Raw genomic sequence first — 22,531 nt, 5'->3', positions numbered from 1 at the left:
ATATTAAAATATGAGTATTTAAAAAAAAACCCCATGATTAACCTTATCTTCAGGACGTAACTGTAAGAACAGAACAACTCAGTAGTTCTAGGCAGTCCAGATGCAGCCTCAAGACAAAGAATTACAAATGGTAAGGAGATAGGGATGAATAAAGAATTTATATTGTTAACTCAGAATTAAAAGCAGCATTCTTCCCTAAGCTAAAGCAAAGGTGCCATTTTGAAGCCAAACAAATTTGCTCCAAAGCTTTCAAGACTTCACCATGACCACTGGAATTAGTTATGTGAAACCTCCTGGTTTTCATCATGATCTAGCAAGACTAGGATAAGCACACACTTTCAGTTTAAGCGCATTTATTTAGGAAGTAGCACTTCTGTTTACATTAGTTTTAAGAACTTGAGTTATGTTCTTTCAAAACTGATGTATTTACATATTTATTGTTCCATCATCTGGTATACAACACCTGATGTTTTAATTTTTTTTTTTAAACCAGCAGCAATTTAATAGGCTTCAAGTTTAATGAAAAGGCTTTTAGGTTTGGACATTTTATCTGATAAATGAACAAGAAAACAGTAAGAACAGGACAAATGAAACATTTTATTGTGAGCTAAAGCTATGTGACTGCTCGTCATGCTTTTTTACATTGCTTATTAGTAAAATGGTGTTTAACATTTCAGAAACAATTCTTAAAAGAACAATGAAACAAAAGTGCTTCAAAACACAAAATACAAAAATTAATCCCATCCAGACTGGAGTTGTCCAATATATTTTTACAGGGGTGGGGCATGGTGTTTTGTCTCCACCTTTGGTTTTCATCACTTTAATACAGATTTCTGAAAAATAGTGACTAGCCCTTCACATGACTAAAAATTTGGATCATGTGGCAAAAACAGTTTTTGTATTTGCAGTCCTTTTGACCGATGTGCGACTATTAGATAAAGTACTTTCTTCCCCACTCCTAATGGGAAAAAACCCTGCATAACTGAGAGGCTACACCCTGGCATCTCTGACAAACACACCTGTATTAACCAAGTACAAAGAATGCTGACCTTTTATCCTCAAAGCCATTTCTCTGAAGAAAGGATTTTAAGAAGTGTATCTTATGAAGGCAAGGAGAGTCTTACAGCAAAACAAGGTCAATCACCATAGTTTCTAGAAGTAATGTCAAGCATTTGCAAATCAAAACATCAGACTCTGAAGAACCTGCAGTGTTGAGCCAGTATATTGAATCCACTGTGGAGGAGTGTACACCTTGCCAATTATTGCTGAACTCAGGAGGTAGTTATTGACAAGGTAAGAAGTTTCCACTCTTAGGACAGTTAACGATTTACACAAGAAGCAGGAAAAACAGAATATACATTTCCCCGTACTTTACAAGATGATTTTCTATTTGCAGGAAGTGCAGTATAACTTCCTCATCCTGTGGAATTATAATTACCACAATTAAAAGAAAAAAATATTGAAAATTATAATTATGTAAAAAATTCTAAAAGAAAACAGTTGATCAATTGGTCATCTGTTAGGATGTCTGCAGATCATCCTAAGCATGAAAATTCACATAGGTCAGTAAAACAACATTCTTCAAGACTAAATAGCAGCTCAAGAGAAACTAATAATAAAACTGCCTCTAATTAGCACAATGACTGAGATAACTAGTTGCATTCGCTACCTGCTTGCTACTCTTCTTTCCATTTCTGATATTTGGTAGAAACCGCAACAACTTAAAACATCACAAAAGCTTGAGGCTGCCACAGACAATGAATGAAAATCTGGTCAGATACAGTAGCACCAGCCACCTCCCAAATCTGCCACATGCAGAAGCATCACGAAAGCACTGGAGAAGCTAGAGAAACACATCCGAGGCACAACTATGCATTATCCATGTCTTGGCTAGGAAAGCACTATGAAAATGTAGGGCACAAAGTCTCACCACAGGTGATTAAGGAAACCCTAAGGAGAATGTTGCTTTCCAGTTGCAGAACAGATGTCTCAGTTCAATTTGCCAGCATATCTGACTTCAGTATTTCCAGTAAAAAGTACTTAAATTGCACAAGAGGGACTTGATAGCAGTGCCAAACAGTGCTAAAACCCACTTCTTTAGAATAGAAAAAATAGAATTTATACCAGAAGGTTGAGTTATATGTATAAAAACTGTCATTTTAAAAACATTTGAGAGAATGTAACAGTAAAACCAGCAATAGCCTCTAATTACTACAGTGACAACATTCCTTCTCAGTTTAGATTCCATTCTTATTCATTTTAAAGTGTTATTATCACATTTATTATCTACATAAAGTTGCAGGGCCATATTCAACAGAACTGTATTAGTGACTGGCTTGAGTCAATAAGACAGGGGCAAAATGCCTATCTCTAATGCACTAAACTCGGTAAAGTCTAAGAAACCAACAGGATAGAGAAACTTACTTGTGCATAAACATCCTAGTTTAAGGCTTATCTTTAATATTCTGTGTTGTTTTTTCCTTAGCATACACAGAGAACTTGTACAGGTTTGCTGTAGTCTATAGAAAAATCAACATTAGTAAAGGGAACATCATAACACGCAACAAATTCTCATTTTTAGGAGAAAGAGCAATCTACAGTACTTGAGTTTTCCCCTCCTGTTATGCCACCAAAAGTAATAGCCTGCTATCTGAAAAAGACATTGTTCTTCCAGTGTGCTGAAAGACAAAGATGTGGTTCCTGCTTAATAAAAAGCAGAAACATGCTTAATAAAAGCAGAAGGAGGTAAGAAGAAGGTTTTTAGAAAAACACAAGGGGCTTGAGTTGGTTTTATTTTCTCCCTCCAGTAACTGCTACACTTGAAAGTCAGTAAAACACACTTGCAGAGAGGCAGATGAGCTGCTTACTAATCATGTCAAGAAAGTGGGTCAAGTCGCTCATTCACTACCAGTGGATAGATTCACAAAAAAGGGGGGAGGGTAGGAAGAAAAAAAAAACAAAGAGAAAGAAAGGAAAAAAACAGTTCAGAGAGCTAATGGAATGGCAGTCTTTGCAAAGGTTAAAAGCATCCAAGCTGCTGTCCTGCTTATCCTGATTCGAGACATTGCATTAGAACATAACCTGATTTTACAGAAAATATAGTTGCAAAGTTCTATGTAAGTACTATAGACTTGGGAAATACAGGTAATTTGAGATTGTTGGGGTTTGGGGGGTGGGTTGGGCGGTTTTTTCTGTTGTTTTTCCCCAGATCTGCTCTTATGCACAGTTAATCCAACATCTAGATGAAATCACTGAGCTGGGACTTAGTACCTGTAAAACGAGAAGTAAGGTGCAAGATACCTTAAGGGGAACAAAATTACTCCTAAAAGACACTATTCAAAAAATAGTGTAAGACAAGACATTTAAAGGAGATTTATGAACCTAACAGCACCTGGCCAAGGGCTAAGAATCCAGCAGCTGTGGGGCAAATTGATGTTGCTGAACAAAAGTTTCTTCTTTTTACTGTGTTCCAGGACTAATTTATAGAGCTGTAGTTCATCCATTAAGCAGAAAACAATCAGGCATAACAGAAGACCTAAAAGCAGCTGTACCAGTTACACACATCATCTTGACCTGAACTGGTTGTAACAAACAAGTGGAAGGGCTGATCCCTTTTCCTTCTATGTAGCAGCTGGTGATTCTGACTCTGTGCTGCATACTGGTGCTACTGCAGTAGATGGGGACTTCTATCTCAACATTTCAGGTACCTATTCCCATGCCAGTGAATTTGTATTTGAAATAAATAACCAGTATATTCCTCAAAATTAAGTGGTCAAAACCTGGAGTTTTATAACAATCACTTAAGAACACTCAAAACCAGAAGTGTCTTCAAAATTCTCATTTGCAAAGGATCTCAAGGAAATTTTACAAAAGCTTTATGCATAAAACCAAGGCCCTTTCTTAGCTGTAGCTATTTGGCAGATGCTAATACAACAGCAATATTCATGCTTAGCACAATGAAGAATATTACAAATATGGATCAAGTCAGCCAGGAATCTCCAACAACAGAGATGGTCTACTGAAGGCAGAACTAAGGCAAAGCAAGACATGAGATTTAAGAATCTGTAATGTCAGCATTTCTCTAGAAAAGTGAATCGGGAACAGAAGTCACATGTTTCATGTAAATAAGATGTACATGTGAGAGAGTCCTATCCTTAGAAGGCTAGAAGTGGTTTGATTAGACTACTTCAAAAGGCATAATAGTGTAACACAATCTTCTCTTATTTGATTGCTTTTAATCTTAAGATCAGTTAAAAGCATTTCTGGTTGAAAAATGAAATGAAGAATCGCAAACATATTGCATATGTGCATCTCAAAAGGTTTGACAGACTTTCTGCTATTTAGTTCTTAATACCACACAGTGAGCACAGTCCTCTCAGAGTATTACTACACCTACACTGCATCTATCAGCTAGGGCTTTTTTCATATATACATATAATATATTATTTATAGTCAACTTTCAGGTAAGTAGTTCCAAAAAATAAGTTAAATGAAAAATTAAAAACAAATTTTCTGTTAAGACCAAAAGCAAAGAACACTTACAACGTGTTTTAATTAAAACAACAGTAAACAATATGCATTTTTGTAATATCACTAAGTTGGGAGACTTGTTAAAAAAACCCAAAACCAAACAAAAAACCCCACAAATGTGCTTTAACAAGGAACTAGTGTTCTGCCTTGCAAACATCTGTGTTTAATCCATGTAGAATTTGTAAACAAGATGTTGGGCCTTTAGAAGTAAAGGCAAAAATCCTTTCCTTTATTATGGTATTTAAAGGCTATCACTTAAGAGTTTGTTTTTTTTAATAGCTTGTCATTTATATAATAAAAACAAGTATTTGTACAAAGATGCAGTTTCTTTTTAAAAAAGCAGATCAGTTGAGTGTTTCATACTTTAATATATAAACCAAAACATATGAAAGCTATAAAAACATTAATGTGTGCCATGTATTAGACATGTAGCCTCAAATTTTAATGCTTACATGTGGAGATTAAAAAAATTATCACATTGGAAATTTTACTTTCAATCATCATAAACAGACCAAAATACAGAGTAGAAACACATCATTTCTGAAACTCAACAATTAGCATCACTTACTCTCTCAAACAACAGCTGGGCTCAAGTTGTACACCGTAAGCATAAGCTAACATTCTACCAATGGAGTGTTACAAAATGTATTAAGAGAAAATACTGCCAGTAAATGAATATCTCAGTCTATTCTTTTATTTAGTAGTTTTTCTTCTAAAAGGCAGTTTGAAGTGGTTTTATAAGGTTGGGGTTTTTTGCTGTTCTGCTATCAAAGGTCTTCTTTAAACCTGTTCTGTGAACAATTCAGTCACATTACAATGAAACAAAAAGACAAATAATAACAGACCAGCTGCTTTTTACATTTTAATAATCATAATTCCCCAATGCTCTTCTTCCACTCTGCACAGGGAAATGGTTTTATTTGGCACATTAAGGATAAAAAAGTCAAAAAATGAACTGAAGTTTACAAACCTCCAATTGAACATCATTGTTCTAAGTTCATTGTTCATCAATGTCATGGCAAAATTAAAAACAAAAAACCACACACACAACATAGGGAAAAGGTCTTCCAATGATCAATATCATCAGAGCCTTGTAGCTGAAACAATATACATATATTAATGTTCAAACCAGAATCAGATTGCTAGGAATCTTATGTCAAGTCCTGTTGTGCTCTTACTTACAGTGTGTAAATCCTCACTAAATGGCAAGGAGGCTTTGATGAACACATTTCACATTGTATAATTTTCTCTTAATCTCAAGTTTTAATGCAGATACTTAAATATCTGTAAAGTCCTGTAAACTCTGGCTGCTTCCCAGTTGTCTGCACCAACTGCTCCCCAGGCAGCAGTGTTTCACTTCAAGTAGTGTCTCACACTGTGGTATCTCCAAAGTCCTTGTTCCAGCGAATGTATGCTTCCAGGGTCTGAGGGCTCAAACTGCGCTTTATCTTCTTCAGAGATTCTGTGAAATCCGAGAGTTTGATATTTCTCATCTAAACAGAAGATTAAAGACATCAGGGTCACAAGTAGTTTACATACTTGAGTTTATTCAAGAAGTACTTGAGTATTAACTTTTAACAAAACACATTCTACAAGTGCTGCATCCTGATATAAGAAGGAAGGTTTTTTTACAGTGAGAGCAGTCATTCACTGCAATTACCCCCCAAGGATGTGGTAGAGTCTCCATTGCCGGAAGTTTTGAAGATATGACTGGCCAGGGTGCTAAATAATCTCATCTAAGTTCCCTTTCCCACGAAAGGATGGGCCAGGTGATCTTTCAAGGCCCCTTCCAAACTGGGATGTTCTGTTATTTTATGACCTGAAGCAAGAGTCTTGTAATTTAAAAGACTACCAGTATTTACCATTTTTAATAAACTAACACTTACTAATAGTTAAGTCTGCCTTGCTATTTAATAGCTCATGAGACTGTGTTATTACTTCCTGCTTCAGAAGGTGGTGCAAGCTGGTGCATATGAGGACATCACAACAAATTATCACAGATGGTGTTATTCTCCTGCCACAAATCCTTTCAGCTTATCACAGCCTTAGCCACGACCTCAGGCTAAACACAAAAAGCAACTGAGAAATTAAGTTTTGCTTCATTTTCCCCAGTGTAACTGTGGTTTGCACACACCCCTGAACAGAAATTTTTGACACAAGACCGACCACTTCCTTTTCTTTTTGATGTTTACAGCTGCAGTTTGTGATGAGGAGCTTAACTTTTTTCTTTATGATGGTCCAAGTGAATGAATGAAAGTATTATACACACACAAATCTGTTTTCTCTTCTCCCTAAGTTAACCTGCTTTATGTAAAGATGGGGTGGAGTGCGTAGAAGTCATTTCACATAATAATTCTGGGAATGTTCTGGGGGAGTAACACTCTGAGAAAATAAAAGCCAGGCCTCTAACATCATCAGATACGTAACAAATACTGCAGTCAGTGTAAAGGAAAAGGCAGGACAGCTGAAAGGAAGAACAACACCTACTAACAGAAAAAGAAGTGCTCTTAACAGAAAAAGAAGCCTGAAAGTCACCAAACTACCCATGAACCTCAGACATCTGAGGACATCTTCTCAAGCACTATTTCTAAAGAATTTTCTTTCATGAATAAGTGATTACAAAGGATAGCACGCCCAAAATTATCCTATTTTTGTATGATACTACACATAAAAAAGGGACCTTAAAAGTTTCTAGTGAGCACACATCCTATTAAGAAGGGGAAAATAGAGTTGCTAGAACAGCTTACCTCACTGGCAGACATGTTCTTCACCTGTTCTGGTTTTAATTCTGTAAAAATAAAGACAGATTGGCAAGTTTTGTAAGAAAACTTTCATCACTTCTGACAACTAAAACATGTTAAAAGCACTTCTATTCTGGGGGAAAAAAAAACCCTGCAGCTAAAAGTGGTACCCTTCTGCCTCAACGAAGTCTCCTGTACAGAAAGGTACATGGTGTTTTTGCCTCCTTCTTCCCCATTTGTTAGCTCCTCAACCAGGCTGCTCCCACACTCAGTTACTGCAGATGCAGTACAAAGTGGTAGCAGAATTACTCCTTCTTCCTAAAGCATGGAAAACAGCACACGAGCTGTCTTCCCCAAATTATTCCTGGTATCCACAACCTCCCAACTGAATTTCAGGAAACAGAAGGTATAGTCAGCCAAGAACACAGAAATAGGCAGGGCACATCAAAGTGCTTCTTGTCCTATGCTCCACTCATGGGATCTAAACATTCTTTTATCATTCACCAATTTTTTAAATTTTTTTTTTACTTGCAATGCTGTTATGGTATCAACATATAACAGCAAACATTTTGCTATGAGGGTACAAGAAGAAAAATCTAGGCAGGGTTGGCAAGGATGATATCAAAAAGCATTTTCAAAAATATATTGTTTTATATGGAATCCAGAAGCAGGTGAAAGAAATATGCTGCACAATGTTACATGGTCTCTTCTTGAAATGGACTTGCGTGTGAAGTGAGCTGGCAGCAAAGTAAAGCCTGCATACCTAAATGCATATATTATTCATTCCACCACTCTAAATAAATATATTCAAATACTTAGGAGACATGATGTCTCTTAAGAGAGCCATTTAATGCAGTTCTGTTTTCCAGTTATTATGCAGGATTGTGAAAGATGTGCTTTACAAGTTCAACAGCTGAAAGAAAGTAGGTAAAAAAACATCACTTTCCAACAGCTGCTTTCAAAAGAGAGTGCACTGGCAAAACTGCATGCTATAGGATTTGAAAAATAATGACACAAACACACCCATAAAACATGCAGACCTCTCCTCCCCATAAATAATTTAAGAGAATTGCAACAACTTTTATTTACACATAATAGGCTGATACTACGCAAGACTTCTCCTCTGCTTGTCTTTCAATACCACTCTGTCAAGTAGAGCAGTCTTTTGTATTAGAAAACTAATACCAAATCTTCCCAATCTTTTCTGCACAAAAATCCCACTACTGTTCTCCACTAAACAAGATCAGTTCCTTCAGATGTGGCTACTGGACACATAACTAGCTGGTTAAGCAGACAAAGAGAGGTGTTGGGAAAAAAGTATCCACACTAAAACTGCAGTTTTTTCCAAGTTGGAAATGTCACAGAGAGAACAAATATAGGTAAAACTATTTCATTTAGTTGCCATCTGGATCACAATTCAACATGAGGAGTTAAAAATTTAAAGAGCTATACCATTCAAACTATATCTGGAAAACCCCCATTAAATTGCTTCTGTTTCAGTTTTCCTTCCTTCAAAGATTTGCCCCATTTATAAAGACAAGTAATGCAATCAGCAACTGCTATTCAAGTAATAATTTAGCTACAACAGAACTGACACCACCCTCAGAAAAACACATTAGTTAAAAACCCCACAAATCAGCAGGAAACACTTCACATTTCTTTTCTCCTGAGACACAAAAATTTCCTGTTTCACATGGTGATATATTGAAGGGTTTTGTGTAAGGTAAGTCTTATAAAGGAACAGATCTTTCGTAAGTCTTATGAGGAACAGAATAAAATCCAATGTAAAAAGCTTAATTTCAGAGGTTGGAGAATTATAAAGATATAAGAAAACATATTTCCAATGTCAAAACTAAATACAAATCTCTGCAGCTTACCTCGAATGGGGCCTAGCGCTGCATCCTTCGCTAATGCGGTTAGGTCACTTCCAGAGTATCCTTCTGTCATTCTTTGTCAAAGGAAAAAGTGGGGTCAAGGGGGAAGGGAAAAAACCAAAAACCTTCTTCAAACCACATCAATTTAATTGCAGATAATCAAAATGTTACTTAATCAGAAGAAGTATTACTTTGATATTATTTTGCAAGTTTAATAAATCAGAAGTGCATTCACTGTAAGTGATCTATATTTCACTATAAGTGATCTTTCACAGATTAAATTTGAAGTACAGATATTCAGGTCCCAAATAACATTCTAGGGGAAAAAAGCAGCAATCAGGACTTGTAGATGAAAACTGATTTCAAGCACATGAACTATGTCTGTTAAGAGAATTCCGTACCAGTAGTTTATAAACATTTATCACATTACTGTAAAACTAAAACCTCAACTGTCCTGTACTTTTTCAATCTGATCAGTACAGTGAGAAAACCCAATTCCATGTGTTTAATATGATTCAAAGTGAACTGAAAGGAAGGTAAATTCTGCTACCCACTAGCATTTGTTAGTTTTATAAACCACACAGATCATCCAAATTCTCAGAACTACAGGGTAGAGATTAAAAAAAACCAAGGAGCCAATCTCTGTGGGAGCTTTTCAAGAATTAGACTTCATATCCAAGTAAACCAACAAAAAAGCTTTGTAGAATAAAGACCTCCACTGAATCAGGAAGCCACCAATACAAAGTGCCACCATCAAAAAAGTAGTACAGGTTACCTAAAGGAAATTTTAAAAATCAAAAAAGTTCCACCCTTGTATAGTGGCCAGCTGCAGCAACAAGAGCTTAAGGCTGCTGGAGATCATGAAGTCTGTTATAGTTGACAGAAAAAATTGCAGAGGAGCAAAGGAACATAAAATCATAAAGGAGGTCAAATACCTCTCCCTTTCAAAATGAAGATGGAAAACGAAGCCTGCAGGATGTTCAACTTTCATATTTTCTCTAAACCCTTCAAAAAAAGGTGTCCTTAAATTGCATTTGTAACTTGGTTCTTAAATTTGCAGTTAGAATACAAGACACTGACTGTGTTTTTCCTCCAGTTAGCTATTACTGCATCCTAAATGTGGCCTGAGCTAACTGCCTTCAAGTGCAGAGGGAATATATTCAGTTGGATTACACATCAACTTCTGCAATATTACTGAGGCTGACAAATGCTACATGCAAAACTGTACTCTCCTCCTGTGTACTACTACAAAGAGAAGCATCTACCTGCCTATCTTTGCTGTCTCATGCTCTGTTTTCACTCTTTCCCACCCTACCTGCTGTTTAGTCTAACATCCTTCACACCCATTATTAGACTTAGGTGACTAACAGCAGCACTATGTCAATCTTAATGATAAAAACATAAAACACCTCTGTTTTATAACAGGAGGGAAAATTTAACCCATATTTTCCCAATCAAATATAAAAGTGAAAAGAATCTAAAATTATCCAGTGCTTGCTCTGCTACGTTGGTAACATATTCAACAAGCCTAGCAAGGCACCAGCAAAGATAACTTGCTTATTATCTGAAACGAATGCCAAGCACAAAACTGGTGCTACCTTTTTGCATCAGGGAGGAGAGCCAGACTCCTTGAGGGATGGGTGGAAAGAAGCATCCCCCTCCCTCCTCCTCAAAGGAAAGAGCTGATGAGCATGTTTCAACAACAGAAACCTGACTGGGTGTATCTTATATATAAAAACACTTTGATACAGCCTGACAGGAAACCCAAAATGCATGCATTTCATGTTGTCAGTATCGAATGACTTATAGTTACATTAAAAATTAGCTACATTTTGAATGAATTCAACAGTCTGAATGAATCCAGTAGAGCAATCTATTTATTTAGTATAGTTACAAAATACTTACCTAGCTAGTTGAGCCAACTCTTTTTGGGTTAATGGACTTCCTTGCTTGCTTAAAAGATTTTTTAGCAAAATCAATCTTGTCTGAAAAGAAGGTAAAATTATCAGATGTAAAACTAGTTTTCACAGAACACTTAAAATTGTGTTGCAAGAACAAAATTACGCTTTTGTCAGGTTGGCTTTTGTGCTTCACCAGTTTAAACTTGCCTATAGTGCTTGTGCAATTAGACTGTACAGTATCATCTCTTCAGGAGAAGAGATGGGCACTGGGTAACAACAAGATCAAGGGCCTAACTACTAGTATCAAGAGTAAGTCCTTAGAATCCTCATCAGAAGTCCCAATCTCCTGTTGAACTGAGAAACATTAAGAAAATCACTCTTATCTTTTGCAATAAAACACTCTCCTTCAGCCAAACAAACATGCACCTACAAGTCCTACTTCAGACTTGTCCATACCTGCCAGTCTGTAAGCAACACCTCACTAGTCAAGACATACTGAGTAGCTACTACCAGATTTGCTACTAGGAAAATGGGGGGAGGTAAAAACTTAAAATAGTTCCCAGAATTAATGCATAGTCTATACAGTCAAGCTGGGCCAGAAGTTAGTTCCCAGAAGCGTTATCACCCACAAGGGCAAGTTAAGAATTACCTATAGGTGTATTAAAAATATGAGTGGAAAACAATACTTACTTCCTCATTTGGTAAAGACACATATACCCGTTTGGTGAATCGTCTGAAAAAAACCCAAACATGTATATATTGTTCACACTATTCTATAACTATTTAGCACATACAAATCTAGTATTTGGTTTGGTCAAGTGCCAGAATTTCATCTCCATCATCAAATTCTAGGAAGCAGAACTACAAATGTTGAATAAACCACCAACCACCAAACAAACGAATCCAAAAGTTACTGGTGTCACCTTACTCTTATTTGAAATTATAAGACTCCTCCTAGAGGGGTAACACTCTAAAGGTAGAAATAACACTGACTGCCAGCAAAGAAATGAAGCATCTCTTAACTTTTACACAAAAAAGTCTTCAGGCAGTGCTGACATTATCTATTTTCCTCAACCAAGAATGAAAAGATAACAAACTATGAGCACTTGCAGCAAAAAGGTCCTAAGGCAAATCTACATCAAGATCTGTAATTGCATGGGATGTCAGAAGTCCAATATTCACAGAGAAGAAATATTGGATTTGTGGTCAATCTGGAATACTGAATTTCTAGTCCGGAACACTGGTCTCATTTTCTCCTTTATTCTGCCATTAAGATCCAAATAACAAAAAAGCAACACACTAAATGCAAGAAATTTAAAAAACATCAACTTGACCTCAACAGGTACTGCTGTTTCAGACAATTCCAAGGCCATCATGATTGAGCAGATGCATCCCAAAGGAGAAGAGTAAAGCCCCTCTTTGAGAGGATTAAATAGGTGAAATAATTTAGGTTATAACAAGGTTAAATAATATAGGTTAATAACAAAGTTTAATAATTTAACCTTGCTGAACAGCTTTTACTTATCACAAAACTTCACCAAGATACTAAGCAAAATCTGTTCTTCATAATGAATATCATCTTACTGTATATTCAAAAAACCAGACATTTTGGTACCTGAGAACAGCATCATCAAGCTCCTGAGGCCTGTTTGTTGCTCCCATCACAAGTATTCTGTCCTCTCCAGAAGACTGCACCTATACAGTGTAGGAAGACAATACAGCTTTCAGTTTACACAGTTTACATTAAGTAGAAATACAACAAAACCAGTTAAGAGACTTGCAATGTATTCAGCACACTGATGGGATCTTTATATATATGGGGTTTTTTTCCCCTCTTTAAGGTAGCTTCAAAACATTCCTCAGATAAATGTAAAAGCAAACCAGGAAAAGGTAAAAAAAAGCGAAGTCTTGCTGGAGAAAACTGAGACTATAAAACGAGAAAGAGCACTCGTAAGTTTAGTCATCAGAGCATAACTATGTCGAAAAAGCCGGAGACCTTCTGCTGTTCTGAGGTTTTAACACCAACATTGTTTTGAAGCCTACAGGGTGAGAATCAAAACTTTAAAGTATAGGCAGAACCACAAAATCAGGTCAGATATCCATCTAACACAGGCCTTGCAGGAATCCAATAACCAAAATAAAACTATAAAATAACCATAATAGCAGAAAGACACAGCAATTTCCTTCTCAATTCACTCAATTGATATTATACCCAAGAATATGGAGATTTAGAGCTTCCAAACTTTGGAGAAAACATTGGGCTATCAGAGAGGTTATTATTCACTTATTGTCCAATTCTTCATAGACTTAAGTTCACTGCCACCTTACCATGTTCAAAAGGTTCCTCAAAAATATTGTATGATATAGTTACACCTTAAATATTAAGTCAGCAAACTTTGCATTGTGCTCATTTTTTCCCTTTTCATTCTAAGAGAAAACTCTGCATCTGTGTGTGATAATTTCTGTATACTGTCACATTGCATTATTTGTCCTGATTCAGTCATTTTGGAGATCTTCCCAATCTCACTGTCTCTCCATATCATTATCTGCTTCTCCTGTACCTCATTACTATTGCTACCCCACTGTAGCAATATTCCACTGTGCTAATGGAACGCAAACTAAAATTTTGCACTACAAGAACAGTGCTGTCTGGCAGAAAAATATTCTCATACTCATTTGCGTGTGTGTGTGTGTCCCACTATGAAAGCCAGTTCCTCTTCCTGGGTATTGCATTCATGCCATTAAATACTTCTTACTTTATTCTGTCTTCTCTAGCTTATGATGCCAAGAAAAAACTTATAGTTCAATAAAAGGTGTGATAACACAGAAATTATTCTTTCTGATGTGTCAGAGCTTTGTATACATTTTATATCTATATCCATCTATATAAATACACATATCTGAACTAGTCTGTTTGAAATCCTCATCTTCCTTAGATATCAAAAACTACTTAAAAGCCATTTTATCTGATTTTACTTTGCCAGAATAAAGAGAAATAGATTCACCAAAACATGGATTCAACTCTCCCTAACCCTCACATGTCCCACCTGCCCTGTAAGAACATTTGTCCTCACAGCTCCTTTACTATTGCTATTTATCCTTCTCAGTCTGTAATCTTCCAACACATTATTACAGCTCACCTCCAGATTGCTAACTTTCAGTCCAGATTGCATTTTCCAGAATACTACAGTAAGCAGGTAGAAAATTAAGAACCACCACAAAAAGCTGCTTGCTAATAACAGTGAGTCAGGAGGGAGGCTGAGCTAAGCCCCAGCAGCCATATCCTTTGTAATTCACCTACAGGTTGTACTGGCACCCACTGCATTAGCCAATTTAGCTAATGCAAACAATACCAAGACTAAATACTTACACCATCAAATTCTATTAAAAATTCTGTTTTTAGACGCCTGCTAGCATCATGTTCACCTTCTCGTCTTTCACACAAAAGGCTATCAACTTCATCTAAAAAGCAAAGAAATACATCTTAATTAAGCGTACAAGATCAAAGTCTTCATATTTGCCTATTCCTTTGTAAATATAGGGCTCCATTAATCAGATCTTTATTCCTTAGGAGGCAGACAGATCTTAGGAAAGTTTAAAAACTTGTTTAATGTGTTGGCCTTTGAGTATGTAAGACCAAGCACAAATGAGAGGGGGAAAAAAAAAATCTTCCTGATGATAAACTGCTACTCAGGACAAGCAAACCCCATTTTCATGTTTGAAGTTTAATGGACTTATTCTGTAAAGGCAGTACAGTATTTTTCTTTTTGAGAGCACTTCTTCCCACTGTTACCACCAACCAAATAACATAATAATAACCTAACAAGCTTTAGATGAACTACTGATTAGTCAGCAGGTCATATCTGAGACAGTTGTCCTGTGCTGCAGAATTACCCAAAAGAATTTTACCCAACTATTCCAATTTAGTAAGATTATTTAAGAAAATAAATAAAGTTAGCATTTAAGGTCTTACCAATAAAAATTATAGAAGGCTGAAGTTCTCTGGCTACTGCAAATAGAGCACGCACCAGTTTCTCTCCTTCACCCACCTAAAAAAATAATAAACTGGTTTTGGAGTGGGTTAAAAATTTTTGCTACAAGACAGCTAACAGAAGGACCTACAGAAAATCTTGCTGGTAACGAACCACACTCAGTCCACTTACACATATTTAAATTATCACTGGTTCAGTACATACAACAGTATTGTTTACATCTTAAAAGAAACATTACAACTTCTCTTACAATCACAACAGAGTTAACTGTCAAGAGATTTTGGTGCCTAAATTACCAGCGTGAAAGGGAGCTGGGACCCAACTCATTTACTTTTTAAAGATTAAAAACCCCACAATCACCCTTGTGCATGACTGTCAGTGTCACTGCTGAGCTGCAAAAACCTTTGACATTGATTTATCACAAGCACAAACCAACATTTTTTTACTTCCCAAACCACTTTTTAAAAGCCATGTTCACTATGAGCTAAGAGTTCACCAAGGACTCATCAGAAGTCTCTGGCTTTCTTAAACCCCAAGTACAGCATGGGTATTTTCAGATCAATATAATTTACAGCCACTACTTACATATTTGGAAGTCAGGCTCGCTGCGCTGATGTTAAAGAAAGTAGCATTTGATTCAGCAGCAACTGCTTTGGCCTAGGAAAGGGAGGAAAAACAAAAGTACTTTTTAAAACATTGTATTGAAGATAGTTCTCTGCATCAGTAGTGAACACTCATATCCTGACTGACGATTTTGAAAACCCTTATTTCTTCAAAGGGAGCACCTTGAAAATGGTACAGAAAACTTCTGTCCAGGCCACTTAGAAATGAGAATGGATATGCAACAAAACCAACAGAGAAATTTCCAGACTCCCATAAGCTTCTCTAATCACATTAACTCCATAGACAACTACAACTTGCTTTCAGGAGAAAAAAAGCCTCCAATTCCTTTCAATTCATCCTGAATAGACATCTGAGCCAGACTTAACTAATTTAGGCTGGTAATTTAATGCATCAGTTGGATAAAATCACATAAAAATGGTGTTTTTCCCATCCTTTATCCATGCAAAAGCTATTTTCAGAGGTAAGCGAGGAAAAATAATCTGTTAGAAAGCTCATTCAGACTACCCTCTTCTTAAACCGTTTCACCATATTCAAGAAATTATGATTCCCTGCATATAGAATCTAATTTTAGTGAGTAGCAATTATGTTCCAGTATGTCAAACATAACAGATGAGCCTGCATGAGCTGCTCAACATTCACACTCCTGCACTTCAGAGCTGATCCAGCTCCAGTGTCAGCAAAGAGAGTGCAGCTGCAGCCACACCATGTGATGCAGGACGATGTGCCCAGCACAGAGGCTTCAGGACACTCGATGCTCCCTGGCTGATGCACAGCCATGTTGCTCCAGTTCCCTGGATCTAGCACAGCCTGAGAAAACAAGCTGCAGCCAGATAGTTCCACAGCTGTTACGCTCTTTGCACAGCAGTGTGCAAGTGAGACAATCCCCTTTCTTGCTACTGAGCTCCCTCCCCACTTCCAAAATGTGCTTTTAATAAGTTCCACTGGAGAGATCATTTCTGATTCATCAGTGCTGTACAAAAGAATTAACCCTCTTTCTTTTGCTCTCTCTTAAAATTAAAACTTCAACCAATAAGTCCAGATTTAAAGTATTACAAGTTATAGTGAAAAGAATTAAATAGAGAACAGTTTAGCAATTCCCTCCATGAAATCCAGGGTTAAAAACAATTTTTCATTTTTATATATAAAATGACACCATAATACATATTCTGGGAGAATGTACAGTTTATTACTCCAAGCCCCAGACTGAAAGCCACCCCTAATGGTTACATTTTAAGCCCACCAAATAATGCATGAAGTGATTTTCTCACCAACATTGTCTTCCCATTCCCTGGGGGGCCAAACAGCAATAAACCACGTGCAGGAGCTCTTAGACCTGTAAATAACTGAAAAGGACATTATCATAAGTTATCTTCAAAGATTTAAATATAATGTTGCTTTACCTTTGTAAGACAATGGTTTAAGACTGAAGAATAGCCTCCTGGCTAGCACTGATAGTAACAGCAGTGCCACAACAGTACAGGCTTTGAGAGAACTACACTCTGTTACTAACTTGACCTAATGCACACCACTATTGTTTCCCACACAGCAGCTAAATTATGTTGTAATTGTTCTGTGCATGGATGCACTGTGAAAGCAGTTTAAAACACTTTCCACAAAACAGACTAGCCTATCAAGTATAAATCATCAATTCCTGTTAAAACGGGAGTAATGCAGGTGTGTAGTAGGAGAGCTAAAGTAGTGTTCCTACTAACTCCATATGGAGGAACTCCTTCATCTTTCTTTATTAAATGAAACTTGTGAAGACAAGCTTTCAACTAAACGATTTAAAATATTACTTAACAACCACCTACTCTCTCTGTGCTACTGATAGTCATCTCCTCTCCCTCACTTTGCACTAGATTCATCGTTCCTACTCTATGAAATTCTCCCCACCATATATAGCATCACAGCAACCAAGTCTACAAATTCCCACAGATTCTTTTAGTTATTACTGACGTCTGTTTTCTCTAGCACTTTTTCTTTACCCTTTCCCTCAAAAGTTTCAGAGTTTCTCTTTTGGTCTCACACTCACCCTTCCCCTTTCAGCTTCCATTAATTCCAACAAACAAGCCAAAGCAATAGGAGGGTATCTCATATCTACATCCCAGGTGAAACAGCACTGTGGGCAGGCATTTCTTTCTACAACACCCATGACAATAATTAGCTCCATTACCAGTGTTGTATTTCTGCCATGACTGACCAACAAGTGTTTTCTCTATTATTTCATCATCCACAGCATTTTGTTTGTGCTTGACTCCGATCACTAAAATAGTTACCCAGCTATTCACTAAGTGAACACTCCAGTATTTCTGCTTTCCATGCTGCATACCACCATGTGCATTTTCTGTCTGACTTCTTTTGTCTGAAATAGTTCTTGGGAAGTTCCACCACTTTCACACAGCCCTAATCAAATCTATGACTCTTCCTCATCTTGATCATCACCTACAGTTCGGCTGCCATTTATCACTGAGACACACTAAGCTTTTCAAGTTCTTGTTAGCAGACTAATTATACTAAACATGGTCTGAACTATCATTTCATTAGCATTTTACCACTGAAATGGTTGCAGCCAGTGTTTCCTGTTTATGTACCTCAACTCTTGCTCTCCTACAAAAATACCATTAATTGGCTTGTTAAATATGAATTTGAGTTCAAAATTCATTAAAATTAAAACTGAACTAGTGTTAATTTACTAAGTATCCCCCTACATCCACTATGTTCATTTACAAGGAATAAAACCAACCTCTCTACTTCCAAGGAAAGTTAAAAAATTCATGGGATTCTCTGTCCTTATTACCTCTCAATCTACACCAAGGTCAGGCCCACTGCTAGCTACAGTAATGTGAGACAACCTTATCGAATATACCATGTTACTGGAAGAGAGTCATAGCTACTCCAAGCCTTGCATCTCCAAGTTCTTCCCACCCAGCTCATTGTATTAGTGCTACTGAACAGTACACCTGACATGTTATTGCACTGTAGCAACAGAGATAATAATAATATATAATGACATAAAATATAATGACATCTTCCTTCTGCATAACAACATCTGAGCGTGCACATTTGTTACCAAAGCTTTGTTTTCCTCACACCTAGTATTTCTGTGATGTTATGTCAGGTTTAGAGTTTCTTTCCTATGCTGCTTCAAAACCAATAGCTGTATGAAGAGGAAAACCACAGAGCAACTCCAGTCACCTGTCCATGCAACAAATGAGACCCACAGGCAAACAAAAAGTAAGAACAGCAATTTCTCTTCAATAATCTTAAGATCACAGAGTGGGCTGGGCTGGAAGGGACTTGGAAGATCATCTACTTCCAAATGCCCTGGACATTTTCCATTTGATCCCACTGCTAAAAGCCCCTTCCAATCTGGCTTTGAACAGCTCCAGGACAGGACATCCACAGCTTCTCTGGACAACCTGTTCCAGTGTCTCATCATCCTTACAGGGAATAACTTCTTCCTAATATCCAAATCTAAACCTACTCTCAGTTTGAAGAGTCTTTAATCAACATCCTTACAGAGAAAATTACCACAATAACATTTTCCCAATCAGGTAATGTCCTGACCTAATTTACCTATACAAATCTCTTCCGTTTCACTCTTCCAGTTCTGGGCTTTATCCTTTACATGGCCATATAGGGCTGGACACGCTGCTATAGCTATATGAAAAACTGGGAGATATTTTGTTTGTTTGCTTTTGCTGTATGTTTGTTTAGTGGGGTTGTGGGGGTGCTGTGTTTTTGTTTTGGTTTGCTTTTTTTAAGGGGTTCATGGTTTGCTGATTCAGTTAGGGCTTAGGTTTTTTGGGGGTTTCTTTTATTTAAACTCTTGCTCCTGCCACGTTCTCCAACACTAACTGGCCAGAAGACAATTTCATGGTAGTACTTTAACACATAAATCCTATATTCTCCTGTTCCAAGATGGCTATCACCACACAGCTACCCATTGCAATCATAATCAGTAAAAATCAGGATTCAAGAATCATTACTTCATGTGTGAAGCACAATACATTTCTTTGATTCTGTCACACATTGATAACAATACCCATTTGCTTACCTCAGGTCTAAGAGAAGGAAGGATAACAATTTCTTGCAAAGCTTGCTTTGCCAGTTCCTGCCCCGCGATATCATCAAATTTGACAGCTGGCCCACTAACAAAGAAATGGAATACTAATTAGTCTAACAATGAGATACTCTTTTTCAGCTGCAGCTGACTAATTTAATGCATTTGACTACTTATACAGAACCCCTTTGAGAAAATCTACAACTTATATTGCTAAGTATTTAAAAACATAAGCATTGCTGAATTGAAATTTCATCCTTTTGCCAAAGTAACAATAAAACAACCCCATCCAAAACAATCCTCAAAAAAAACCACAACAAAGTAGAAGCACTAATTTCATTCCAAATGGACCAAGATTGTACTGAATGAAAAACTGATTTACTGGATTGAAAAGCCCACATTTTTTTCATACTTACCTATCAACAACTTCATTTAGGATAAGATTAGCAAGATTACTGTCCACATTTCTAAATATCTTCGTGTCTTTCTTTTTTCGAGGAGCAGTGGTAGGAGTAGAAGGCTTATTTGTTCTGCTATTTTTAGGAGCAGCCTGGAGAGGGGGGAAGAAAAAAAACCCAACATCTCTAGATTAATACTTTAAACGTATAGTGTTAACAAAATAACATCTACATTTCATTTGCTCCAGTGAAACACAGTGTGTTAACGAACACCCAATATCCTAATGCTGTATTTTGCTACAAATCATACTATCATATTATTCAGCCATGAGAAGAATATCTTAGGCTCCAGTGGTGAAGGGTCTTTGGTTTGGGTTTTTTTTGTTTGATAATTCATTTATTTAAGTACAGTAATTCCCCCCAGCATACTCCAGAAATATGTACCACAAAATGTCTCAGGTTCTTAATATCTATAAGCAAGAATTCCTACTGCTGTCATAATTTGTAACAGGCCACTTAAAAGTCTTCATATTATAGCAGCAATAATGTTTTAACACAACATTTATGTTCAGCCCATTCTGCTCTTTATTCTGCTTTACTGTGGTGACAAGGATGGAAGAGAAAAAAGATGGGTCAACAGAAATGCCATATTTTTCTGTATTGTTAGTATAGGACTTACTTCTGTGTCTCAGTCACACCTCAATCACAATTTGCTTTTCAATGTGGTTGCAATGCAATCTGTGCATGCAAGCACAGGAGAAGGAACACGCAGGGGGAAAAATCTTGTAGTTCTGTAGGAAGACCTTTTTTCCCATCCATCTTTTACATACTAGAAGTAACATTTATTTTTCATCTAGGTAACTTCCATTCCGTTTCCCATGCAATTTTAAAAACAAGTACTATTTTGTACAGTGAAGATAATTAGAATTCATTTGCCCATGCACCCACCTGATACCCTCCAATTTCTAAAATCCACTCTGCAGCTTAGCTCAAAAGGCTTAACCAAAAATTTAGAGTTTCAGTTTTGTCAAAAAACTATCTGCTGCGACAACACTGCAATTAAGGCATTAAATTCAAAGCTTGTCCTGGAATTTACATTGTTCTTTCAAGCGTATACTTCTATATTTATCCTCACTGTACCTTGTGAGTTGAAGGTGTAGAATTAGGTGCTGGTCTAGACACAGAAGATGATGATACCCCACTGTAGCTGGGTGTTCTGTGGTGACCTGAAAGGCCTGTGGATCCAGTTTTTGCAACAGTCTTTGAACGAGGAAGGGAATTACTCGTGTGTGTTAAGGGGTCCTTCTTTTTTGGAACTGCTCCACTTTCTATAAAGAAAACCAGTGTCATAAGAACATTTGCAGCAGTCATACTTTTACCATCAACTGCAACTTGAAGATAGAATTGTTGAAACATATAATACAGTATTACAGAAGAGCAACACAAATTTATAAAGAGGTTTAGTGCTTTTAAGGGGATATTGACTGCTACTTTCACCTAAAGTTAACAGTTTAATTTTTAGGAGCTCTCAAAATAAACCCTAGCCAGCCACCTTAGAAAAGCCAGAGACAACTTAGACCTTTTATCAATGGAAGAATATAATCTACTCCTTAAGATGCAAAGTCTCCTGGCTTGTGTTCTGCTGTCTTCTTTTCCAAGAACTGTTAAAAATAATCATTATAATAATCTCCAAATTTCAAGCCTTTAGATTCAGAGTAGTCATTCTTTAAGTGATGTTAGCAGGCCAGTTAATTGGATGTTAGCTAGCATTATCTAGCATCTTCCACACAGAAGTGTCACCAAGATATCTTAGTCTGGAAAAATTACAATAGTTATACCTGCAAGTAATTGTCAGGTTTTTTTCTTTCAACTTGCTTTCACTTTAGGAATCTCGAGGGGTAAGTAAATTCTGAATGGACAGCTCTGAAGCAGCTTACCTTCCTACATTAAAAATAAAATTTTAAAATATATTTAAACATCACCAGACAGTCCATTCACGCTACTTATTCACCTCCATGATGAGGCAGGAAAGTCTCCAATTAGGTGACAGATAAACTTGAAATATTGGTCATCAAACTACAAGAAGCCATTTTGTTCCAGAGTAAGTAAAATAGCACCTGATGTCTCCATATGGGATACTCAATAAAGTTCCTTGGCACAGAAATGGCAAGTGTAAAACATCAAGTCAGAGATTGAGAGGTAAGAAGGTGATAGAGCAAGCAGGCAGGTTGGTCAGGCTGGTTAATGATTAGAGCACAGCTTTAGGTCAGGGTATTTCTTGTGGTGGGAATACACTGCTGGAAACTGTCTAGTAGAGTACTGTTGTCTTTGATGGAAACTGTAAATATTGTCTTATTTTATATCCTTTTAAAAGCTTTAAGGAGCCTTTTGATTAGAGAAATATGGCA

The 22,531-nt window shown here is 36.8% G+C and overlaps 1 protein-coding gene across 3 annotated transcripts in view; it reads right to left on the bottom strand.

The window, feature by feature from the left end:
• Window positions 1-577: 577 nt before the first annotated feature.
• The window catches only part of SPAST (spastin), a 39,284-nt gene continuing 17,330 nt past the window's right edge, over window positions 578-22,531 (bottom strand). For all 3 annotated transcript variants that reach the window (XM_085055207.1, XM_085055204.1, XM_085055205.1), the window contains 13 exons: window positions 21,264-21,451; window positions 20,142-20,275; window positions 19,720-19,813; window positions 16,931-17,005; window positions 15,624-15,695; window positions 15,020-15,095; window positions 14,417-14,508; window positions 12,662-12,741; window positions 11,737-11,779; window positions 11,051-11,130; window positions 9,149-9,219; window positions 7,278-7,318; window positions 578-6,023 (listed from right to left, as the gene is read on the bottom strand). In XM_085055207.1, coding sequence (XP_084911333.1) covers window positions 5,901-6,023; window positions 7,278-7,318; window positions 9,149-9,219; window positions 11,051-11,130; window positions 11,737-11,779; window positions 12,662-12,741; window positions 14,417-14,508; window positions 15,020-15,095; window positions 15,624-15,695; window positions 16,931-17,005; window positions 19,720-19,813; window positions 20,142-20,275; window positions 21,264-21,451 — 1,169 coding nt within the window. In that variant the 3' untranslated portion in view covers window positions 578-5,900. The remainder of the gene's footprint in view (window positions 6,024-7,277; window positions 7,319-9,148; window positions 9,220-11,050; window positions 11,131-11,736; window positions 11,780-12,661; window positions 12,742-14,416; window positions 14,509-15,019; window positions 15,096-15,623; window positions 15,696-16,930; window positions 17,006-19,719; window positions 19,814-20,141; window positions 20,276-21,263; window positions 21,452-22,531) is intronic.

This window comes from Lichenostomus cassidix, chromosome 3, assembly GCF_008360975.1.
Source record: "Lichenostomus cassidix isolate B80296 chromosome 3, HeHo_3.0, whole genome shotgun sequence".
Lineage (NCBI taxonomy): Eukaryota > Metazoa > Chordata > Aves > Passeriformes > Meliphagidae > Lichenostomus > Lichenostomus cassidix.
The sequence above is the reverse complement of the archived record's forward strand: the minus strand, read 5'-3'. Positions and strand labels throughout refer to the sequence as shown.